This window comes from Epinephelus fuscoguttatus, linkage group LG7, assembly GCF_011397635.1.
Source record: "Epinephelus fuscoguttatus linkage group LG7, E.fuscoguttatus.final_Chr_v1".
Taxonomy (NCBI): Eukaryota; Metazoa; Chordata; class Actinopteri; order Perciformes; family Serranidae; genus Epinephelus; species Epinephelus fuscoguttatus.
Window position 1 is genome coordinate 8329666 of NC_064758.1, and position 23732 is coordinate 8353397.

Consider the following 23732-nt stretch of genomic DNA (forward strand, 5'->3'; position numbering starts at 1 on the left):
TTGTTTGAATAAGCCATTGATTTGTGCCTGATCCAACAGCTCGTTTATGAATAATTTTGAAACAGGTTAATTTCCTCTCTAATGTTGCTTGTGCTTTTTTTTGTAATCTTGAGTTTGTTTAAATTAGGTTCTGTGTGGATGAGAAATGCTGTCATGCATGTAGGCATCTACTCAGTATGTAAACAAATACTTATAAATTATTCAGACATGAATAGATGAAAACAGCGTTTGAATTTTATGTCAGCTGACTGATACACCACTTCTTCTCTGAGTCGTAACTCAGTTTAATTGAAACAGACATCAAACACACACACTGTTGTAGTCAGCTGAGCTCACTGTGTTCTTTTTCCTTTTCATTTTGATTTTTGTTTACAGCCAGAGGATTCAAAAAAGACAATTACAAATACTTAACCTCATGCTTGTCTTGACAATAATATATCACAACAAAATCAAGTGCTCAAAGGAAAGAAACTAGCAAGCAAGGAAAGACATCCAGGTTCAGACTCCATTAGATTCATGCCCATATACACTCCCAACAACGTCTGGGCATGCTCCTAATGAGTTAGCAGATGGTGTCCTGGGGGATCTCCTCCCAGACCTGGCTCAGGGCATCATAGGGCTCCTGGACAGTCTGTGACGGTACTTGGAGATGTTGGATGCACTGATAAATAACGTCCCATTGGTGCTCAACTGGATTTAGGACAGGGAAACAAGAGGGCCAGTCAATGGCACCAACGCTTCATCATCCAGGAACTGCCTACACATTCTGGCCACATGAGACCAGGCACTGTCCTGCACCAGGAGGAACCCAGGGTCCACTGCACCAGTGTAACATCTGACAGTCGCTCTGAGGATTTCATCCCAGTACCTAACAGCAGTCAGGGTACGGTTGGCTATGACATGGAGGTCTGTGCAAGCCTCCAAGGATAAGCCTCCCCAGGCCATCACTGACCCACCACCAAACCCTGCCTCTCCACCACACCTACCTGTGAGCCTATCACCTGTCCACACATCTCCTGCTCCTGCCAGTCCACTACACCCACCTTATCAAGCCAACTACTCTTACCTGCGCCCCATTACTCCCTGCCACTATAAAAACTCCAGCTTCACAAACTCTCATTGCCGATTGTACTTTGTCATTCCATGCAAGACTTCCCAGGCTGTTTTGTCGTTGCGAACTTCTCGTGTCTCAGACTCTCCTGCTTTGCCTACCCAGTTTCACTCTGAAGTCGCTGAAATCCGCAGCATCTCTTGCAGCGTCAGACGCTGACGAAAAAAGCCGCCCTTTAACGCCGACATGTTACGCGGCCGGTCGTTGCTATAGTTTATCTGTGCTCGAACGCAAGTTAAGGGAGCGAAAGTCCAAGTAGGGCAGCCTGGATGGGTGGTGAATGGGTCCAACAAACACTGACTTTTACCAAGGAGAGCGGTATTCATGTCCCGTAAGATCATAAAGCTCAACCCTTATATTTTTCCGAAACCTAATCACATGTTTTTGTTGCCTAAACCTAACCACGTGTGTTAGTTTTTGGAAGAACAAAAACGTCAATTCTTGTTGTTGTACTGATGTAGTGCGTTTATTTTGAAAGAGACAGTATGTAAATGGTCAATTTGCTTTGAAATGGAAGTGTATTTTGAAAGAAGACAATGAATGTAACAGGCATAATTTGACACAGCGTCCCAGAATGTCAACAACCAACGCACTCAGGGTACCTTTCATGTTGTATCAGCACCAAAGATTAAACATCAATATGAGACAAGGTCAGAGTGAAAATGTGTTGACTCCACCTGCTCCCTGGTAAACCACTCAGCCTTTTGTCCCCGACCAAGAGCTGTGCTTCCACGTTTCTGGTTTCTGTTCGCCTGCTCCCTGTGGCTGTTTTGAGACACCTTTACCCAGCTCTTCATAATGAGTTTACCTGTTCTGCTGCCTCTGATTTCCTGTGCTGTAGATTACCTCACCACATGACGCACATTCTGCCTTTGTGTGTGAGCTATACCATCCATTCATCATTACTGCTGTTTCCTCAACTCCTTGCAGGCTCCGACCTGCCAACAGCCGGCTCGTCATGTGTTTACCTGGTATCGGACCCTCTGTTCATCTGATATCGCTGTCCAACTGCCTCCTCACGGTACCGTTGCACACAACTGAACTGTTTCCTGTGTGGGTGCATCTGGCTGACGCAGGCTACACCTATTTTCAGCTTCGGCGTTCAGCGCCAAGAGCCTTGGACTGAATAAGCTTCTCAGGAAGCTCTGAACCTGGACATTGACTCTCCCAGTTATTTCATCAGTTTGCTCTCTCTGTACTTATGAAAGCTCATAATAAACTGTTCCACTTGTCTTCAGTGCTGCGTTTGGGTCCAACACTCACCTGTTACACCAAGTTTAGTCTCAGTTTTGTGTGATTGTTTGATTCAGTTATAAGGTTAAGATTTAATGTTATATTTGTGGCTGTACCTATACATACAAGTATAAATGGCTGTTTACAACAAACACAAAAATGAAGCAGTCTAGACTATTTCTAGAAACTCACTGTAGAGACACATCCACAATTTCACTCCACTGATTTGGCTTTGGGCCTTTAATTTTAAATACATCAAATCCAATTCAAAAACATCATTCTGTTGACACACTGATGCACTTTATACACATTGTCACTTGGCACATTGAACATTATGAGATGGTGATGCATGACTTAAGTATTTTCAGTCACTCAATCCAGCACTTGAAGATGTCATTATCCTCTCTGTTGTTGTGTCCTCAATACTATTATGTATGGTATTTGGTGAAGCCTGATTCTTAAACATTCACATGACAATACTGTGAACAGTTTGCACACTTTGCAAATAAGGTGTATGTTTTGTTTGTGTATATGGCTCCTCGTCTGTTTACTTATTCCTTTTTTGGCCTCTGACGTTATCTCTCTCCCTTGTGTTCAGGAGCGGTGGTCATAGCCTTCGTGGTGTGCTGGCTGCCCTATCACGCTCGCCGCCTCATGTTTTGCTACATCTCTGAGTGGTCCGAGTGAGTAACGATTCCTCTCAGCCTCTCATGCAAGGAACCACCTGTACTTTGTTTTCTCACTTGATATCTACTGAAACACACCAGTGCTGCACACACAGTGCACACACCTGAACAGAGGCCATCACATGCATGAGCACTTTCACATGTGCAAAAAACCCCAGTACACACACACACACACACACACACACACACACACACACACACACAGAAATTGGCTAGGGCCATCATTTAGAGGGTCATCAGTTAAGAGCGTCTGTCAAAGAGGAGAAGGACAGATACATCTTCCTGATTAGATTGCCTTCATTTAACATTCTCATCCTCTCGCTCTCTCCTCACTTGATGTCTCCATCTTTTTTTCCTCTCTCTCCTTTAACAATTAGTCCCTCCAAACTATATATTGTTTCCTTAATTAAATCAAACAGACAGCATTTCAGTACATAATGTTAGTGCTTAGAACGCATCATACTTCTACTCTATATGGAGGATGGACAAACAGCATGTTTCTTGTTTCTAAGGTTTCCTTACCTCCTCTCCATCACTGACTTAGAAGAGACACTGATCTTAAAACATATTGCTTATCTGCCTGCTACTTTAGATTAAAACAGGCATAGGCAGGTTAATTTTGGCATCAATGGGCAAAAAGACAGACTTCTCAAATTCAGAGTCCAGGACAACGTGTGACAATAAATTTAATAAAACATTTAAGCATTTAAGAGATGGAGAGAAAACAGTTAAGCCCTCTGCTAACTGGAGCTAAAGGGTTCACATATATGTAGGCCTAGCTAATGTTAGCAAAGCCTATAATCACAGTGTGTCCTCCGCCTCACTGCCCACCACTGCAGACCAGATTGGCACTTGCTGATTTTGAGCTTTTTCAACTGACTTAAGCTCCATCTCCCAAGGTAGCACCCACTCTCCTACTGGGGAAGCAGTCCACAGTGGCAAGGTGTGAGGCTGAGCAACCATGGGGTGGCTAGCTATCTTATTCTTGTCTCGTTTGTGATCTAATGAACAGAGAAAGAAACCTGGGCAAGGAGAGGCTGAGCGAATGAGCTGTAGGGAACTCTACAATGAGATTAGATTTAAAAAATCAGTGTATGGGAAACACTGGGAGACTGTATGAAGTGCTCACATATGCCTGTATCCGAGTGGTGGGAGGGGCTTAGAACAAAGAGGGGAGAGCTGCAGGAGGAGCGTGTATTTTCAGATTTTTGCCATTTCTTTTTTTGCCTTTACAGATTTTTGCCTAACCTAGCTTTAAAGTTTCTGTAATGGCTTTTCTCCAGTTCTTTGCTGTGTTTTTGTACACAGCTTTTCATCTCAATCTTCTACTTTTGCAAGGAAGAAGTAAGCACTCTATTTTGTTTTGTTTTTCTAATTACTCCATGAGACAATTTAAAATAAAATAAAATATCTGATTTACCCGGGAGGCAACAGAATTAGTTGCAATGACTTAAATTACTTGTACATAAGAAAAAAGGTATGTTATTGTATCATGTCACTGAGCAACTAGTTGCCCTCCAGCACTGTTTATAGAAATATGAGCAGCCCTTTGCTTTTAAAATAAGTAGATTATGCAATTATTTAATTGGTGTATGTTTTTTGCATCATCCCTACAGTGGAGGTATAACTGAAAGGCAACCACTGTTATTATTCTGTTATTAGTCATAAAAAATGGCATGAGTCAACTCTCCTGTGGTATTTAGAAACAGTCTTCTTCAGTCTTGCTAAATATCAGATGTAAAAGGATGTTATTTTGGGAATACTTTTTGCTCTCTCTTGTAAAAGGCAGCAATAAAATAAGGTCTGTCAAAGTCAGTTGGAAAGGACATCTAGAAAATAAATCTGTCTCCATAATTGTATAACTAAATTTATAGTGAAGGACATCTCAAACAAATTGAAAAAAACCAGAGGACAGACAGAGAGACAGACAGTGAGCCTTTACTCTTTTTTTTTTCAACAATAAGACTTTGCATTGGACACTATGCAAATTTCAAGAAATTTCCTACATCTAGTATTGGATGTACCCAGAGGGAAGGAAAATTCAAAATCAGATCTCGTCTTTGTCCAGCCAATTTCACCTAGACATAACTGAGCTCAATTTAACATCAATATGATGCAGCCTATCCCACCTGACAGCCTATCCCACCTGACACTGGGCAAGAGGCAGGGTACACCCTGTACAGGTCACCAGACTATCACAGGGCTGACACATAGAGACAGACAACCATTCACGCTCACATTCACATCTCATTTAGAGTAGATTTAGACCTTGCATGTCTTTGGATTGTGGGAGGAAACTGGAGTACCTGCAGAAAACCCACGCTGACACAGAGAGAACATAGCTCTGCACAGAAGGGCTCCCCCACCACTGGTTCAAACCAGAAACCCTCTTGTTGTGAAGCAATAATGCTAACCACTGCAACGCCATGCCGCCTCGCCTCACTGCAGTAATCCTTAGTTGGCTGAAATAAACAGCTCTTGAGATAACAGTAATATCCAACAGAAAACTTGATTGGCTTATAAATGAGCCTGAGAGAGAAACAGATCAGAATTTAGTTATCTCCAAAAAGAGGCTGATTTACTTCTGACAAGACAAAAAAAGACTATTGTGAGAAGCAAAGTTTTCCCATGGGTATTAACAGTCAATAGTCAGTTATAGTAGAGTGAAAAATTACATGACACAAAGCACACATTTCCATCCGTCAGGATTCCAAGTAGTCTATTTTTGGCAGGAATGAGTGGATGTTTTCAATCATACTTGAAATTTCTGAATTAATTTGAGAGAATTTTGAGGAAGTCAGTTTATGCTTGGCAGCAAGCTCATCCACATCTCATTACTGTCAAAAGGTTTTTATAGTTGCGCTCTTGTTGCTACAGCAACTCTCTATTAAACCAACCTCCATTATCTTGCGCACCTGAGTTAGAGACACACAGTCCTCGTCTCTGCCTCTGTCATTCAGAGGAATTATTACACAATAGACCAGGTAAGTCAGAGTTTTGGATCATTGGTTTAATTGCAGCGATTAAGACATAAATGTAAGTGGAATAACCTACAGGGTAAGAAGTACACTAGAAAGTCACTTAAAAATAACAAACAATGGTGAGCCCACTGATTTAAATACAGCAGACACCAACACCTGCGCTTTTTCAACTGTTTGTGTCTCCATAATAACGCTGTTTTTAAACTACTGGTATGGTTCAGCAAAATCGAAGTATATCTGTTAGGTATTTGAGCAATAAACTGAATAAATAGAATCTTATTTTTTAGACAAATGCTTTACCAAATCAGGTGCTTCCCTGCTTGAGGATAGCAAACTTCTAAGGGAAAGAAAAGGATGCAAAACATTCAGTGGACTCCTACAAATTTTATTTGATATTTTTTGTCAGGGGCCATCAGGGGCCAAGAGGTGCCTCTTGGATGAGAGGTGAAACATCTTCAGAGAACTCAAGCAAGTCCAGCTGCTCATGATAAAGCACTTAGAAGAAGGAGAGTATGCACTTGCGGAGTTTGTAGGTTGAAAAGACGCTTGTCACCATTCTTCTGCCTTGATTTGGCAAAAGATTAATTTATCAGCTGGCTCCGTTAGTGATGAAGTTTTTCCCTATTTTTTTATTACCCTGATTGGCTGAAAGAGTTTGTGTGTCAAGGCGAGTACTCCCACCCACTGGAAGTGTTTGGGGCAGCAGTGAGTCGAGACTGATACAGAGAGTGAAACAGAATGTTGAGCTCATGTAATGAGGATGGCCTTACCAGGCGACCCAACAGGGAAATCACAGAACCCATATACCAAACAGTTACCATATTCTTCTTGTACCTGTTCATTAGATTAAGTTTGTGGCTGTAAGTCTCAAGCCCAACCTTTTAGCCAGCACAAAATTGATGTGACACAACAGAAAAACATCAGTCACTGCCTCAGTCACTGTCTTCGGCACTCGGCCTGCGGCCTCGTGCCTATGACCGAATCACAAGCGTGACGATATCACAGTACAACATCACTCCCTCTCGTGTGATATTGCTTAATTCTACCAGAGCACAGCATCATCTGTCAACCTGTGTTACATAAACGGAGCCCACAGATTTACCTGAGTAGATATAATGAAAAGGTCAGCTATCCCTGTTGTCCATTTCAATCCAACCCTTATTCATCTTTAATGGTGACCCCGTATGCAGACAGACACGCACATCATTGACTTTCTGCACACTTCAGTGACCCTTGTCCACTGCAAGAGCAGAGCAGATCAATACACCAGGTCCTAGTAACTGAGATGACGCTTGGGAGTATCTCCACTATTTGTGTGGACATTGATGTGTTATGACTTATAACCTTTTGCTTTCCCTTTGGTGTCCATTGTTTGCGTGTGTTAAGTTGTCTTATATTATCTTCTTGTCTCTGTGTTACATACCCTCCTATTAACTATCCATTTATCTTTGCTTTGCCTGTGAACATAAAGAAATACAATACTGTACAATCTCATGAGACATCTTGGTGGACAAATTATCCATAGAGAGAGCATATGTGTTTCCTGGATGCTTCATGTATGCATGTACTGTATATTATGTATTTCAAAGACCACACAGACAGTCAACCAGCTTTGGGCCGATGCTTTTTGTCACTGCTTAATCTGTATGTGCTGAGGTTACAGGACTACCACCTGTTGTCAGGAGTTATGACAATCTAGCCATTTGCCATCACCAAAACTAGACCTGCAGTATGAAATAAAGCAAAAAAATTCTCATGCAGTGGTTTGTATGGTATCTAACAAATTTGTACCCCACAAATCACGTCATATGCTTAATGTAAAGTTATATAGATTGGGTTTAGAAAAAGAAACATGGTAACAATGTACCCTAAATTGACTCAAAGTTCACTTGGTGTGATGCGGTTCCAAAAATGGGTCTCCTGTAGAAAAGTCTGGCGTTTTGTGAAGCCTAAAGAAAAGACAGTTAATTAGACTTCCTTCTTTTCTATAATGCATGATGACCACAGCACTGAGTGTGCAGGAGCTGCCAATAGTCAATTTTCCATCCAAATGTAGTGCAAATTTAAACTAAATTCAGAGATATTTGCATATTGGACCCTTATGCAAATACCTGGAGTAAGCCAAATTGTGATCTATAGTTGGTGGAACTAATTATCCAATTTTGTGTTAAACTGCTGGAGAAGTGGGCACAAAGAATGTAATAAAAGGTTATGTAAGGTTATGTTATGTAATAAAAGGTCCAGTGTGTATGATTTAGTGGCATCTAGTGATGAGGTTGCAGAACTGACACTTATTCCATGTTCCAAGTGTGTAGGAGATTCATGGTCCCTGCAACTAAAATGCAAAAATGTTAATGAACCAATCTAGAGCCAGTGTTTGGATTGTCCATTCTGAGCTACTGTAGAAACAACATGGGGATCTTCGTAAAGGAGGACCTGCTCCCTTTGTAGATATAAATGGCCGTATAAATGTATCGTTCAGTTATCCAGAACACCAAACTCTCGCCGTGGCAGAGCACACTCTTGGCACTCGGTCTGGGGAGACAGAGTAGTAGAGCGCTGACTGGGTCCTCTTTTAGTGTAGAGCATCAGACTGAATATACAAACACACCATGTCAGGTCACTCACTCTCCAGAACTCTCCAGGTGTTACTTGAATAATTAAACACTGACCAACGGGACCAGACTGGCTGACCCGTACGCTCTCACTCAGTGGATGGATGATTTAACAGGTTTGCTGAAGGTGGGATGGCCGGTGCTGTGGTTGATTTCTTTGCCAATCTTACAAAGGAGGACAACACTTGAACGGTTTCCTTCAGTTTATTTTGCTATCGAAGCTAACGTTAGCTAATGCGCTAAAAAGTTAGAATTACACAAAAATCCAATATTCTTCTTAAAGGGATAGTTCGACATTTGGCAAATTTGCCTATTGCCGTAATCCCTATAGTCATATGGGTAGGTACATTACCTTTAATTGTCAGTGAAAACAAAATCAAAACTAATCAAATACACCATCAAATGACTCCAAAACGTTCTAGTGGACAACACATGGCTTGTGCATTCCCCACGCTATGAAATAATAATGTGATATTACAAGACGGAGTTGTTTTGAAGCCAAATGCAGAGCCGGAACTACATTCCAGACATACAGTACTTGCTGGGGGGAGTGATTTCAAACAGCGTATGTTCAGTGCAGTTACTCCCGTCATCAAAACAACAAGTTTGTTGAGAAGAAGCCAGAATATACAGAGGAAGAGTTACAGGTTTTGGAAGAAGAGAGAGCAAGAAGAGAGATTGAGGCTGCCGAGCAACCAGGGGCTGAGGAGAGACCCAGAGCCGGTGGTGTAAATGTGGGTCTTACTGGCCACTTAATTAGGCACGTGCACACCTGTGCAATATAAATATAGAGTACGCCTCAAAGTAGTCACCGGAACACGGGGAGAACATGCAAACTCCACACTCATAAATCACCACAACTCCTGAAGGAACAACAACATAAAATGTTCCCTAGCAGTCTGTTTATTCCCAACAATGAGAAGTAATGCCAGTCACTCCACTATATGCTCTGGGCAAGCACTTATCCATAACATAACCACAACAACATTTGCATTTTAGCCTTATTTACCATGCTTGGGTTGTAGGCTAAACTCAACATGGAGGTAATGTTACAGCAGAGAGATTGCTGAGCAAAATACATAAAGATCACTTACCACTCCTCCGGTAAAAAATGGCAGGAGCACACAAACATTTTCCGGACCATTTCCACAGGCGTGTTGGGGTCGATGTCCAGCACAAATAGCCATTGTTTCATCCTGTCCGTATTACTGGTTGGAACTACGTGAAACTTTGCTCCATGTCTTCGGCTTGTTACTGCAACCTTTTACAATGCATGTGTAAACCATGATTTACAAAAACACTTGTAAACTTTCCTCAAACCTTCTGCTGCATCCAGCTGACGATACCGCAAATGGCTACAAGCAATAACAATGGCACTGTCTCAGCTGCACACTGTGTCACTCCGCCCAGTGGTTTACTCAAGAAAGTAGTTGCAAGTACAGTACAAGCCAAAAGTTTGGACACACCTTCTCATTCAATGCGTTTTCTTTATTTTCATGACTATTTAAATTGTAGATTCTCACTGAAGGTGTTATGGTCCGGGTTTTTGTCGTTTTTTCTGTGAAAATATGTTTCTGATATCTCTCTCCCTCTGTCTGCAGGGGGTGTGCCGGGAGGCGGGGCGATCACTGGGAGCAGGGCTTCCAGCACACCTGCAGCTTGTTCTGCCTAATCAGCCAGCTACTTAAGCCACTCTCTCATTGTCTCCTGTGCCGGATTGTTCCCTATGCTGGTGCTCCTCACTCGAGCTCTCAGTGATCTCCTGCCTGTCGCCACGTGTAGTCCTCAGCGTCTTCCTCGTGCTTTGTCGAGCGCTTTCAGTTGTTTCCTTGTTTTTTTTGAGCGTGTTCCTCGTTACTTCCTTTTGTGAACATTTTGGCAATAAAGCTTTTGTTTGAACTCTGCTACTGGGTCCTGGTTCCTTGACTGGCACGTAACAGAAGGCATCAAAACTATGAATGAACACATGTGGAGTTATGTACTTAACAAAAAAAGGTGAAATAACTGAAAACATGTTTTATATTCTAGTTTCTTCAAAATAGCCACCCTTTGCTCTGATTACTGCTTTGCACACTCTTGGCATTCTCTCCATGAGCTTCAAGAGGTAGTCACCTGAAATGGTTTCCACTTCACAGGTGTGCCTTATCAGGGTTGATTAGTGGAATTTCTTGCTTTATCAATGGGGTTGGGACCATCAGTTGTGTTGTGCAGAAGTCAGGTTAATACACAGCCGACAGCCCTATTGGACAACTGTTAAAATTCATATTATGGCAAGAACCAATCAGCTAACTAAAGAAAAACGAGTGGCCATCATTACTTTAAGAAATGAAGGTCAGTCAGTCCGGAAAATTGCAAAAACTTTAAATGTGTCCCCAAGTGGAGTCGCAAAAACCATCAAGCGCTACAACGAAACTGGCACACATGAGGACCGACCCAGGAAAGGAAGACCAAGAGTCACCTCTGCTTCTGAGGATAAGTTCATCCGAGTCACCAGCCTCAGAAATCCCAAGTTAACAGCAGCTCAGATCAGAGACCAGATGAATGCCACACAGAGTTCTAGCAGCAGACCCATCTCTAGAACAACTGTTAAGAGGAGACTGCGTGAATCAGGCCTTCATGGTCAAATAGCTGCTAGGAAACCACTGCTAAGGAGAGGCAACAAGCAGAAGAGATTTGTTTGGGCCAAGAAACACAAGGAATGGACATTAGACCAGTGGAAATCTGTGCTTTGGTCTGATGAGTCCAAATTTGAGATCTTTGGTTCCAACCGCCGTGTCTTTGTGAGACGCAGAAAAGGTGAACGGATGGATTCCACATGCCTGGTTCCCACTGTGAAGCATGGAGGAGGAGGTGTGATGGTGTGGGGTGTTTTGCTGGTGACACTGTTGGGGATTTATTCAAAATTGAAGGCACACTGAACCAGCATGGCTACCACAGCATCCTGCAGCGACATGCCATCCCATCCGGTTTGCGTTTAGTTGGACGATCATTTATTTTTCAACAGGACAATGACCCCAAACACACCTCCAGGCTGTGTAAGGGCTATTTGACCAAGAAGGAGAGTGATGGAGTGCTGCGGCAGATGACCTGGCCTCCACAGTCACCGGACCTGAACCCAATCGAGATGGTGTGGGGTGAGCTGGACCGCAGAGTGAAGGCAAAGGGGCCAACAAGTGCTAAACACCTCTGGGAACTCCTTCAAGACTGTTGGAAAACCATTTCAGGTGACTACCTCTTGAAGCTCATGGAGAGAATGCCAAGAGTGTGCAAAGCAGTAATCAGAGCAAAGGGTGGCTATTTTGAAGAAACTAGAATATAAAACATGTTTTCAGTTATTTCACCTTTTTTTTTGTTAAGTACATAACTCCACATGTGTTCATTCATAGTTTTGATGCCTTCAGTGAGAATCTACAATGTAAATAGTCATGAAAATAAAGAAAACGCATTGAATGAGAAGGTGTGTCCAAACTTTTGGCCTGTACTGTATTTGCTTCATGTGTCGTAATGTTACTTAATTATACATTATTATTTCATAGCATGGTGAATGCGCAAGCCATGTGTTTTCCACTAGAACGTTTTGGAGTCATTTGATGGTGTATTTGATTAGTTTTGAGGGAGAGAGGGACCTGTACCGTTCACCTCCATTTCAGCGGTCAGCTCTGCCCCACCGATCTCAGAACAGCACGCACTGACAATTAAAGGTAATGTACCTACTCATATGACTATAGGGATTATGGCAATAGGCGAATTTTGCCTAAATGTTGAAGTATCCCTTTAATACCTCCCCACATTCTGATTAGGTGGACATGATAACCATTAATACACACATGTTCATTCCTACAACAGTAAATAGTTTTTCCCTAACCTGATATGAGTTGTGCACTGCACAAGATTTTTTGATGAATGCTGGTCAAGTCATGTGCTTCATTACATTATGATTTATTTGCGAAGTCTGATTCCATAGAGTGCTGCAGGGATGATGATTTTGTAGGTCACCGCTAAAGTTAGCGTTACCCTGTTCCCTCTTCTGAAAGCCTATGGAATTTCTCAATTGGATTTTGGATTATTGCAGAAAATAAGCTGTGTGGAAAACAAAAGTTTATGATACTTACATGTTTTGTTCAGCAAAAAAATCTTCACAAATGAACACAACTCTTGTGATTTCTGAGGAGTAAATGCAATCGCCAGAGGTAAAAAGCTAACATTAGGCTATAGGCAAACTTGACTATGGTCGCATGGCTTCAGCGTCACCACAACTACGCTGTAAAGCTATGTTCAGCATGATACTGTTCAAAAGTCTCATTTAGCCACAAAGTAGCACCCGCCTTTTTTAAGATACGTAAAAGCCCTAAAATTTATGAGAGGTGTATTTACCGACATTTTTTTTATGTCATAGAACAAAAGGTGAAAGTCTCTTAAGTTTGTGTCAATCACAGACCTTATTTTAGGCATCTAACCAAAATTCCATTAAAATAACAAAAAACACTGACTTTGTGACGAAGGAACTGGGAGTGCTAAAATGCAAACTAATTTTTGGAATTCACAACTTATCCTTGCACCACAATATTGCAATTTGTTTTTATTAATGCTAATTATCTACGTTATCTAGCATGTTTTGATTTCTTTGTTGTTGTTTTTTCCAAATTTCTTGTGTTCTCAGAATTTGTAATACACAAATTGAAATGCACATATTTAGGTGCATGGAAAAGTACTTAAGCATGCATGAAATACCATGAATGAAAAGTAGTGTCTAGTGTGAATCAGTTCACATTCGCAAATGGGTCCAATCTTTTAGCGGTGAGCCTTGCTTAGTTAGTTTTCAGATCCCCAGTAGAACTTTATCAGCATGATGGGTCCTCCTAAATGCTGAATGTTGTAAATGCACAGACAGAAGCTAACACTATGTGAGCTTTAAAAAAAAATGAGGGGAAGTCAGTGCCTTGTATCATTTACAGGATATCGAAACACCCACTTTGAGGCTTGGAGCTTAGACGCTGTTCCACATGTGTGGAAAAATGTGTTTCCAAATGTATCTCCACTACACTGACTTGCTTATATGCTGTAATGTCTTTAATTCTCCCCTCATCCTCCATTTGTTTCCTTGTTTACCATCTCTGTACCCCTCCCATCTCCTGTCCCATCTTATGTAATCTTTACATCCTTAATGTCCCTCTCCTCTCCTGCTGTGTAGCCTAATCTCCCTCTTCCTTCTTTTCCCCAACAGCAGTCACAGGGACAGAGTTAGACTGCTCCTTTAAAGCTTTAAACCTCACTTGTGCATTGCAAAACAAATATCAAATTGCATATAAGGACCTCTTAAATCATAGTTTACAGTGAAAAGCATTCTACTTCCTCACTGAATCAAAAATTAAATGAATATGCTCTATTTTACAATGGATTTACCACACAGACTTCAAAATATTTTATGCTTCACTATTTAATTCTACAACATAAAATGTTTTCTCTAACACTCCTCTTACTGCATTAATAAAGCCCAGAGGCTGCTAGGAAGCCCACACTACAAACTTGGAGACATTTCCTCAGTAGTTGATCTGTTAATGACGTTGGAGGGATTTCTGGTAGTGGACTGGCAAGGCCTAAAATGAGCAGTGAAAACTAAAGATTAGTGGGTTAGTGTAATACTTGCTTACCAGCCAGGAGTTCTAATGATGCATCACTCTCTCTGGTTGACTAAATAAATCTTCTTAGCCTGTTGATCATTAACACAAAAATTAATTATCTGCCCTGTGGGACAAATCAAGATATGATTCTGGCTTTCATTATACGGCACAGTCTTTACACTTAAACAAGGAGAGGCCTTTTGGGAGCCCTAGATGTACTTTTCCTTCAGGGACCCCCATCTTCATCTGACCCAGATCACAGCAGCTCAAACTGGAAGTATCACCATGTCATCCCAAAGTCCTCAAATCCATTTTCGTGCTCTTCAGCGTCTCATAGCGCACACAGGGCACCCCTCAGTGTCTCTATGTGATGCTAAGCTGAAACACAAAACATTGTCTTCTGGTTTGACACGGGACATAGATACGTTAGTTACATCCAGTGTGCAAGATTTAGTGGCATCTAGAAGTGTGGTTACAGAACTAATGTTGTGTTCACACTGGAGGTGGATAAAACAATTTGCACAAGTGAATTACATGTGAAGTCAATGTAAAGACACAACTAGACACGTATTCCCGCTGGGTGGGATTGTGGGTGCAACACAAACTAAGTGGCATGAATATACCAAGCAGCGTGATTTTGTGTCATATTGTGTGTTATTCGTGCAAGTTGAAAAATCTGAACTTCAGCAACCAATTCACACCGCGATAGACAATCAGCATTGAGATCCTCCAGGGACGCTAAGGACATTCATTCATGGATTCAGTGATTTCATGTGCAACTGATGCAAGTTATTTGTGCGTATGAAGCGAGTCAACACAAAATATTGTAGTGAGAGTAATGCAATGCAAAAATTTGCACCGCGTGTGGAGGTGTGAAGACAATACAAAACTTGTGCCAAGGGTGTAGGAGAACTACAGTGTGTGACGCAGAAATGTAAATGGCCCTATCTAGAGTCAATGTTTGGTTTGTGTGTTCTGGGCTACTGTAGAACAACATGGCAGACTCTGTGGAAGAAGACCTGCTCCATATATAGTAATGAAAACACAACACTCTTACATTCAGGTGATTATACATTAATGAAAAAATTATACATGATTTATTCCATTTCTGCCAATACATGCATCTAAATCTCACATTGGACCTTTAAAACAACACTGACTTTTAAAACAACACTGACTTTTGGTTTCACAGGGGACACAAACTGTGGTCTCCTGTGTGAAAGTCCTGTTTTGTTTGATACGTCCACCTCTTCTTCCTCCCACCCTACAAAGACTTTCTTGCTTTTTATAGTACATCAGTTGTTCTCAGCGTCAGATATTGCTGCGGATGGGTTTACACCGTCAGTTTAAACTCTGGTGCATCTCATAAAAATGCTAAAGGGTGCCTTTGCCATCGATATCAATCGCCGAGGGTTACTAGGGAGGGATACTGACAAAGTGTCAATATTTGTCAACCTGGGGATGAGAATGTGCTGGCAGTATGTATACATATGTGCATGTATCTCTAAGTGTATAATTTGAAAATGATGCATTGATGTTACATATGCTGCCTATTTATATTGATCTCTGTCTTCTGTTTTCTCACAGTAACTTGTATGACTTCTACCACTATTTCTACATGCTGACAAACGTCCTGTTTTACGTCAGTTCAGCTATCAATCCAATCCTCTACAACCTGGTGTCGGCCACCTACCGCCAGATCTTCTTCTCCACGCTGCGCTACTTCTGCGTGCCCTGCCGCCATACACCCAGGAGGCACCCCCACCCCCTAACCCGCCACTCCATCAGCATCTCCAGTAACCATACCCTCTCCACCAACATCATCAAAGAGACGGTATACTGATTGAACCGCAATGGAATACACTTTCTGATACTATAAACCCATCTGCAGCCACCTTGTGATTTCTCCACCGGCTTCATAGAGGAAATTCTGGAACTGGTTTGGAGACTGTTGGCACAGGTTAAGCCAGCACTGGGATCACCATCATTGTCATGTGGGGTCAAGTACCCACTCTGAAACCACTGTGATCTAATTTTAGATGCACACTGTATTATGTGTTTGTGTGTTGTGTCTTTATTCATTTAACATGAGTTTGTGGGATTAAAAAAAAAGAAAAAAAGATTGGTCGATGAAAGAAAAAAAAGGTGAAAAGGATGGACAAACAGTGATAAAGCATCTCTTAAAATGGAAACTGATATGTAAATGTTTTGTACAGTATATTTCTATGTACATGTTTTTAATGGACCCATCATTCACACTTGCTTGGTGTTTGTACAGTGTTCATGGCTCTACTGTTTCAGTGTTTTTTAAAAATCAACCTCTTGAAAGTACTTTCTCTACAACAAATGACCTCTGGCAATACTTTCACCCCAACAAAAGTTCTGATGTAACCCTCCATTGTGCTATTTTTGGTGAGGATCTGACGATAAACTGGCTTTGATGTTAGAAAAAAAGGGGCAGAGAGTTGGTATTTCTCTTTCCTGAATCTAAGTTGCATTGACAAGAGGGAAGAGTCTTGCATCATTACCACTATCTTCTCTTGCCTTGCTTTGTTCCAAGCAGCATCAGAGTCCAGGTGAAGCAAAATCACTGATTTCTTTCTAGATACATTATACTTGTTAGAAAATTGAGCACATAGCAGCAGTGTCATCTCCTTCAGTCCCTGTGTGTGAGTGACACGTTTGCTACATTCAGTAAGCTCTATTAACTCTTTGAGTCTAACAAATACACAATTGGCAAGTCTGTTAAGGGCAACACAAGCCAGATAGCCGTCACTAACATAACTTTCAGTCTTTTAGCTCAAATCGGTGAACCAGCCCTGCCGTTACTGCTTACTGCTGTGGGTGTGTTCGTTCGTTCATTCATTCATTCATTCATTCATTCATTTTCCATAATCCTTTGTCCTGTTAGGGGTCGCGAGAGTGCTAGGGCCTATCCAAGCTGACACTGGGCGAGATGCAGGGTATGCCCTGGACATGTCGCCAGACTATCAAAGGGCTGACACATAGAGAAGGACAACCATTCATGCTCACGTTCACACATACAGGCAATTTAGAGTCACCAGTTAACCAAGCCTGCATGTCTTTGGACTGTGGGAGGAAGCTGGAGTACCCAGATTAAACCTACCCTGATGTGGGGAGAACATGCAAACTCCACACAGAAGTGATGTGCCACTATAGACCGTGCTACTGAGTTAGCTGTCACTTTGCAGCAGCTCGTTTGTCAGCTCAGCCTGCATCTTAGAGCACAGAATACTGGTTATTTTTTCAGCATTTTGAAACCCAATTTATATACTTGGTGATTTTTGTAAAAGTAGTTTAAGTAAAAACTTTTTTGAACATAGGGTGAGTACAGTTGATAATAGATCCCTAGACTCTGAAATAAGAATGTGAATGAAATTGAAAATATTGCATACAAAGATTATGATTACTTCTGGTAACTGTTTTCTGCATTCATTAAAAAATGTGAATTAAGTGTGTAGACAGAGGACAAGTGGCTGTAAGTGACTCTTTGAAGTATTTGTACATAAGTGACCATGTGGACTCGTTAGAAATTAATTAATGCAAAGACACAAGTATGCTTACCTGGAACATAGTGTCGCATGTGGGAGCAGAAAAGGAGCACTTCAACAGTTACAGAGCACCCACGCTAATATCTCCCACCAGCTGTTGCTTGAGCAGTCGGAGGCAGGAACAGATCAGGGGACTCAAACATTTTCTTTAAGAGCAAAACCAAGATGTGAAACAATCTGGACTCTCTGTCATTATGGCACTCAAGAAGTGCTGTGGGGGATTAGAAAATCGCCATTGCCATCATTTATCCATGATTCAGCAACAGCATTTTGAAAAGCCAGAAAATTGAGCTTGTGCAAGGGGCCACTCTTTTAACCAGAATGGTTATTACTAGCCCAGTGCACTTAACCAATATCCCTAAAAAATTCTGCACCTTAATGTTCAGTGCCAATGTGAGAAGTAGTGTGCCCTTTATGTAGCATGGCAGAAAGGAGGTGGAGGTCAAGGTGCTTACAGACCTGCAGTTAATGTTGGCCATTCTTATGCCTCCATGCTGGGAATATCCATGGCTGGAGTCATTATGTATTTGGGTATATCCCGTGAATGCAGTATCCCAAGGTATCATGAGGCAAATTTTTCAAATTTAACACAAATATCCACTTTGACTTGAACTGATTAGGTTACAGAGGTCAAACGTCAAGGTCACTGTGACCTTGTCTATCTTATTCTCATGAAGGTGACATCTCAAGAACTCCCTGAGGGATTTTATTTATTTTTTTTTTCAAATTTGGCACAAACGTCTACTTTGAGTCGAGGATAAACTGATTAGGTTATGTTGGTCTAAGGTCAAGGTCACCATGACCATGACCTTGACCTCTGTGGACCGTGCTAACGTGCGCGCGCTAACGTGTGCGTGCTTGCGTGCGAGACCAGCGAAAGCATGTGAACACACATGAAGGCGGTGCCCAGGTCTCACGGTCTCGCGCAAGCGCACACATGTCAGCTCAGTGTACAGAGAGGCAGTCAGAGCTACAGGCTATAGTGAGGCTAAAACAACTTTTTATGTCGGGACTTCAGGACACTTGGATCACTACGGAAGAGCAATATGGAGGTATTTTGTGTTTTCAATTATGTGCTCTTGGACGTTTTAATCTGGGTCGCCATCAGCCATTAGGTGTGCAGTTGTGCTGCTACCCCCTCTCCCCTTGGATCTTTGCAAGGGATGTGAGGACTCTTAAACTTCACCTGAGCCTCCCTCAGTATATGGGTGAGTAGATAATGGCTGAATTTTCATTTTTGGGTGCACTATCCCTTTAAAGCAAGGTGAAGGGGTTGGGGCATGATTTATATATTATCAAGAAATCCGACAGGCTCTCATTTTAGAAGCAGACCTTCGCCTTAACATTAACCATACCTCAACCAGAGTTCATTTGCCATAACCTCAGAATTCTAAAAACATTAGCAAAGAAGCTAAAAAGCACTGTCACTGGATGTAATCAAGAATTTTGCTGAAATGTCCAGACATTTCAGAAAGAACAGGGAATACAATTATTGTTGAGTAATTTATTGAGTAAATCCACATTTGATACAGGACCCTGAGTGAGAAGCTGTTTTAATGGGTCATTGTAATCATATTAGTTGAAATCTGCCAAGTTTTCCTCTGTAGAAAATTAATGGACAGCCAGTGACTTGGTGCTTGTCTTGTCATTATTCTGAGGCATAGGTGTTTACAGTGTGTAGAGTATGAGGGCAATGCTGTCTCCATGCAGGTACTTGTATGTTCCCCATGAAGTACACGACTTACAAATGATAGCACTTGTGAATGTGCTTCTGAGGAAATCAGATTCTGTTTTTTGCTGTAATATAAACAAGTAGGCTCATTAAATCAGCAACGCTGGACCATTTTATTCACAAGAGGTTCTTTTCAGCTGATGAGGGAGCCCAGCCTGATTTCAGTTTACTACAAAATGGAGATCAATTGATTTCATTATAAACGGCTCTAGTAATTACAAGGTCGCAGCAGCCCAATCATTTGATGTCTGCACTGTTTATGTTACTGAAGTCCTTCTTTCCTTTTTTCTTTTTTTAATCTTGCATCTTGTTTTTATGTTTGCCAGGTAAAAACCAACGGTTGAAATGATGTATTGAGTGTTCACAAAATCCCATGAATGAGTAGAACCAATGTAGCAGTCTTGTCATCATTAAAGACTCTACAACAATGCAGGCAGCTCTGTGAGGCTGTAGCATAGATTTATAACAATAACTAGATACAAGATCCCAAGGTGGCGCCTATCTAATCCAATGGCGATGTGCCCCTGCCACATATGCCAAAAAAAAAAAATGTCTAGCCCTCAGGTTTACTTCCACAGTATGCGGCCGCTGCATGTGCGCAGTACTATTTGTCCTACTGGCTCTGCCCATGAATTCCTGCTTTGCTCACAGACTTCACAATGTGATGACATCACAGATTTCAATCATTTTTTTCAGCGTATGGAAAGTTTTACAAATATAAAACCTTTATCTTTCTTAATAGAATTATTGCCCTTTTATGCATTTTGCGGTATCCTGTAAAGCGTTTTACAGACAAATTTTATATAAAGGTGGTCTATGGGAAATGTTTTTAGGGCCATGGAGAATTTTTCCACTACAAAGCCATGACTGGCCCCCTGGGAATAATTGGAAGCAAGGCTGAGCTGCTTTCCTGGGGGCCTGGGCTGCACACAGGCACAGACGTACTCTGAGTTCAAAGTTAACATCAGCATGCTAACATTCTTACAGTGACACTGCAAACATGTTAATGCTAAGCAGTTTGCCAATTTAGCATGCCGACATTTGCTAATTAGCACTTAACACAACAGAGCAACAGAGGCTGATAGAAATGTCATTTCATTTGAAAGTATTTAGTAATTAACCGGGGAACGAGAATCCATCCAATAGCTGCTGAGAAATTTTTCACACACACACACACACACACACACACACACACACACACACACACACACACACACACACACACACACACACACTCAAGCATTCACACACAAAGACAAATGTAAACCCTATGGTAGCACTTAGTATGGAAAAGTGAGGGGTCACCAAAGTCATTAAAGCTGAAATTAGAAAAAATTAAAATGCCTTTTAACGCTTTACATCACATCCACATCCATATTTTTCACCTATTCAACAATGTATGCCTAAAAAAATACAAAGTAAAATTTCTTCATATCAAAATTCAATCATGTTTTTAATTTTTTTTTAATATGACATGTGCTTATGTAAGCTAGTACCAACCAATTTCAACTAATAATATCATGACATCCACCCATCAATCGATCTGCAACTTTAGTCGCACAGAGCTGAAATTATTCATTGGCTGGCTAGCAACAACATGCTTCATTGGTATGTCTTTGGGTGTTGGCCACTACAGTTGTTATGTTCTGTCCTCCCAAAATAGGTATAGTTAGGGGTCCGCTGCCTAGAATTTCTTCACTTTGATATCTGTGACAGTTTCAGGTTATGCACGAAGCATCTTATAGTTATATTAATACTGCTTGAGCATCAAATGGACTTCGCCTCTTTTTCCCATGGGTGTATAAAGAGAAGTGGATACCATATTGAAGGTTGGGCCCCGTTCATCCCTATTAAATTTGCTCAGTGATGCACAAAGCCAAAAAAGTTCAACTGCCGTGTACAAAATTACGTGCATGATCAGTGCTGCTTCCACATTGTGTGGCCAATGCAGAAGGCTCAGTAGAAACTTCCATCGGTCAAGATGGCAACTTCCAGTGTAGCGCTCCGCTGACTTGAATTAAAGGAATAAAACGATTCAATCTTGCAGCTCCTCCTGACCTTCACAATGTTATCAGACAAATGGATTAATTCCCAGTAGTGAAACAAGTTGTTCTGTGAGGGTTGTGAAAAAAAAAGTATCACTGATTTAAAGACATCTCTTGGCACATGAGACAATAGGAAGTCTTTTTGAGTCCAAAGGCATGACATGACAGTGTTACAATGAAGGTAATTTAGTCTATTAAGTCTAAATTATCCTTTCAACATCACTAACAGGTCTTAATGACCATTCATGATGTTTAACCACAAGGTGGCTGCTCTGCAGTGGGCTATTTAGAATTATCTAGTGCTTTAACTTTGCAGCATCAGGACAGTGAAAATAAATGAATATGTACTTGGAATCCATAGCTACACTAGCTAGAGAGACTCAGGACTAGCCACTGCTATAGAGGTTCAGCAAAATATAGCTGAAAAGGCACTAGGCCACAGAGGTATGGTGCACATTTTAGTTGATAAAAACATTTGTACAACTGAACATGGTATATGAATATCGGAATGCTAGAAAAAAAGAACTGTTATTTATTTCCATATAATGGTCATCACTTCTGTGTACTCAGTATGTACCTCTTTAATGCATTACACCTACGTTTGCCAACTAAAACTACAATGATCCCCGGGACTGCTGTACTGTAAAAGCACTGCTGCATAACACAGCAGTATAAGAAAGCTCAACCTCTGTGTATTATTTTTATTATGCCATGGTTGTTTGTTTAATATAAAGTACTTTATTATTATTGGTAATAATAATATTGGTGACAGTTATTAGCTGTGCTTTGTATTGGTTGATATGACTCTGTGTTCCTGTAAAGTATCTGTGTTCTTGTTGACTCTGTGGAGGCTTTAGTCACTTTCTATGTTTCATATAAAACTTATTTCAGCCAAACATCAGATTCCCTAACCCAAAGATCCACCAGACATACTGAATGAAATATATTAAAAAAAACTGTATAGCCCTTTAATTTTGCGAACTATTTAGATACGTTTTCTGTACTTTTCTGCACAGACCTATAAATAGATTATAATCTGAATATGTCTTGGCCCAGTGTTTATTGTATTTAAATCAAAGAAATGTTTTGCTTCTTTCAACTGATGGTTCCATTTTAATGTATATGCCATGTTTCTCTAACAGAATGTTATTACATTTCATTTTAAAAATAAATAATAAAGGGATGAAGATATACTCATGCACTGGCTTTGCTGCTTACAGTATGTCTCCCCTCTGTCTTATTCCTGCTACACAGGCTCTCTCACGGGTATGCTAGGATACGCAATGAGAAGTGCAGACACACCCACAAACACACACACGTGCACACACACACACACACACACACACACACACACACACACACACACACACACACACATACACGTACACACCACTTAGCGGTGTTTGACCTTTTCTAAAGCATACTCATGACAATTAACAGCTGTCGGCTTGAAAAAAGAAATGTCACTCGAAGCACATGTATGTAGGCACAGAGGGCTGCTGCATTATCAAACAAGCCATATGTCTAACTTAAGATGATAATTGAGCAGTAACATGGGACATTACCATGTTCTCTCTGTGGAGTAGGGAATTAAACTCCATAACAGAGCATACAGTAAATATCAATTTATATGGCTGTTGTTTGTTTGGATTTACAGCAGCCTGGCCGACAAAACCACAGACTAAAAATATGGATCAAAGTCTAGTTGTTTTTTTATTATTTCATTTATGTATTTATATGGCACATTTCATACAACAGTAACACAAAGTGCCTCACAGAGGTTAAAAACAACAAAGAACCAAAACAGAAAACAAAAAAGAAAAGAGAAAAGAGAAAACCCAACGCTTCCACCCCACATAGAAATACATAAATATACACATACGCACACACACACACACACACACACACACACACACACACACACACACACACAAGCTCACACCCACACACACTAGCTATCACTAAAGAGACATGGCCGAGCACTAAGACCCGAGGCAAGGAAAAAGCCACCTCTGGGGGCCGTCCACACTGAGAGGGCCCACAGTCCACGGCCACAGGGAGCGCCGCCATAGAGGCCTCCCCGACCCGGGCAGACAGGAGGCTCCACACTGAGGTGCAGTGCCCTTCAGCCACCCA

General features: G+C 41.3%; 1 protein-coding gene across 1 annotated transcript in view; it reads left to right on the plus strand.

Moving 5' to 3' along the window:
* Nucleotides 1–22771, plus strand: part of ntsr1 (neurotensin receptor 1 (high affinity)) — a 109788-nt gene extending 87017 nt beyond the window's left edge. Inside the window, exons 3-4 of the mRNA XM_049580348.1 lie at nucleotides 2943–3027; nucleotides 15835–22771. Of these exons, the coding sequence (XP_049436305.1) occupies nucleotides 2943–3027; nucleotides 15835–16090 (341 nt within the window). The 3' untranslated portion in view covers nucleotides 16091–22771. The remainder of the gene's footprint in view (nucleotides 1–2942; nucleotides 3028–15834) is intronic.
* The last annotated feature ends 961 nt before the right edge of the window (nucleotides 22772–23732 follow it).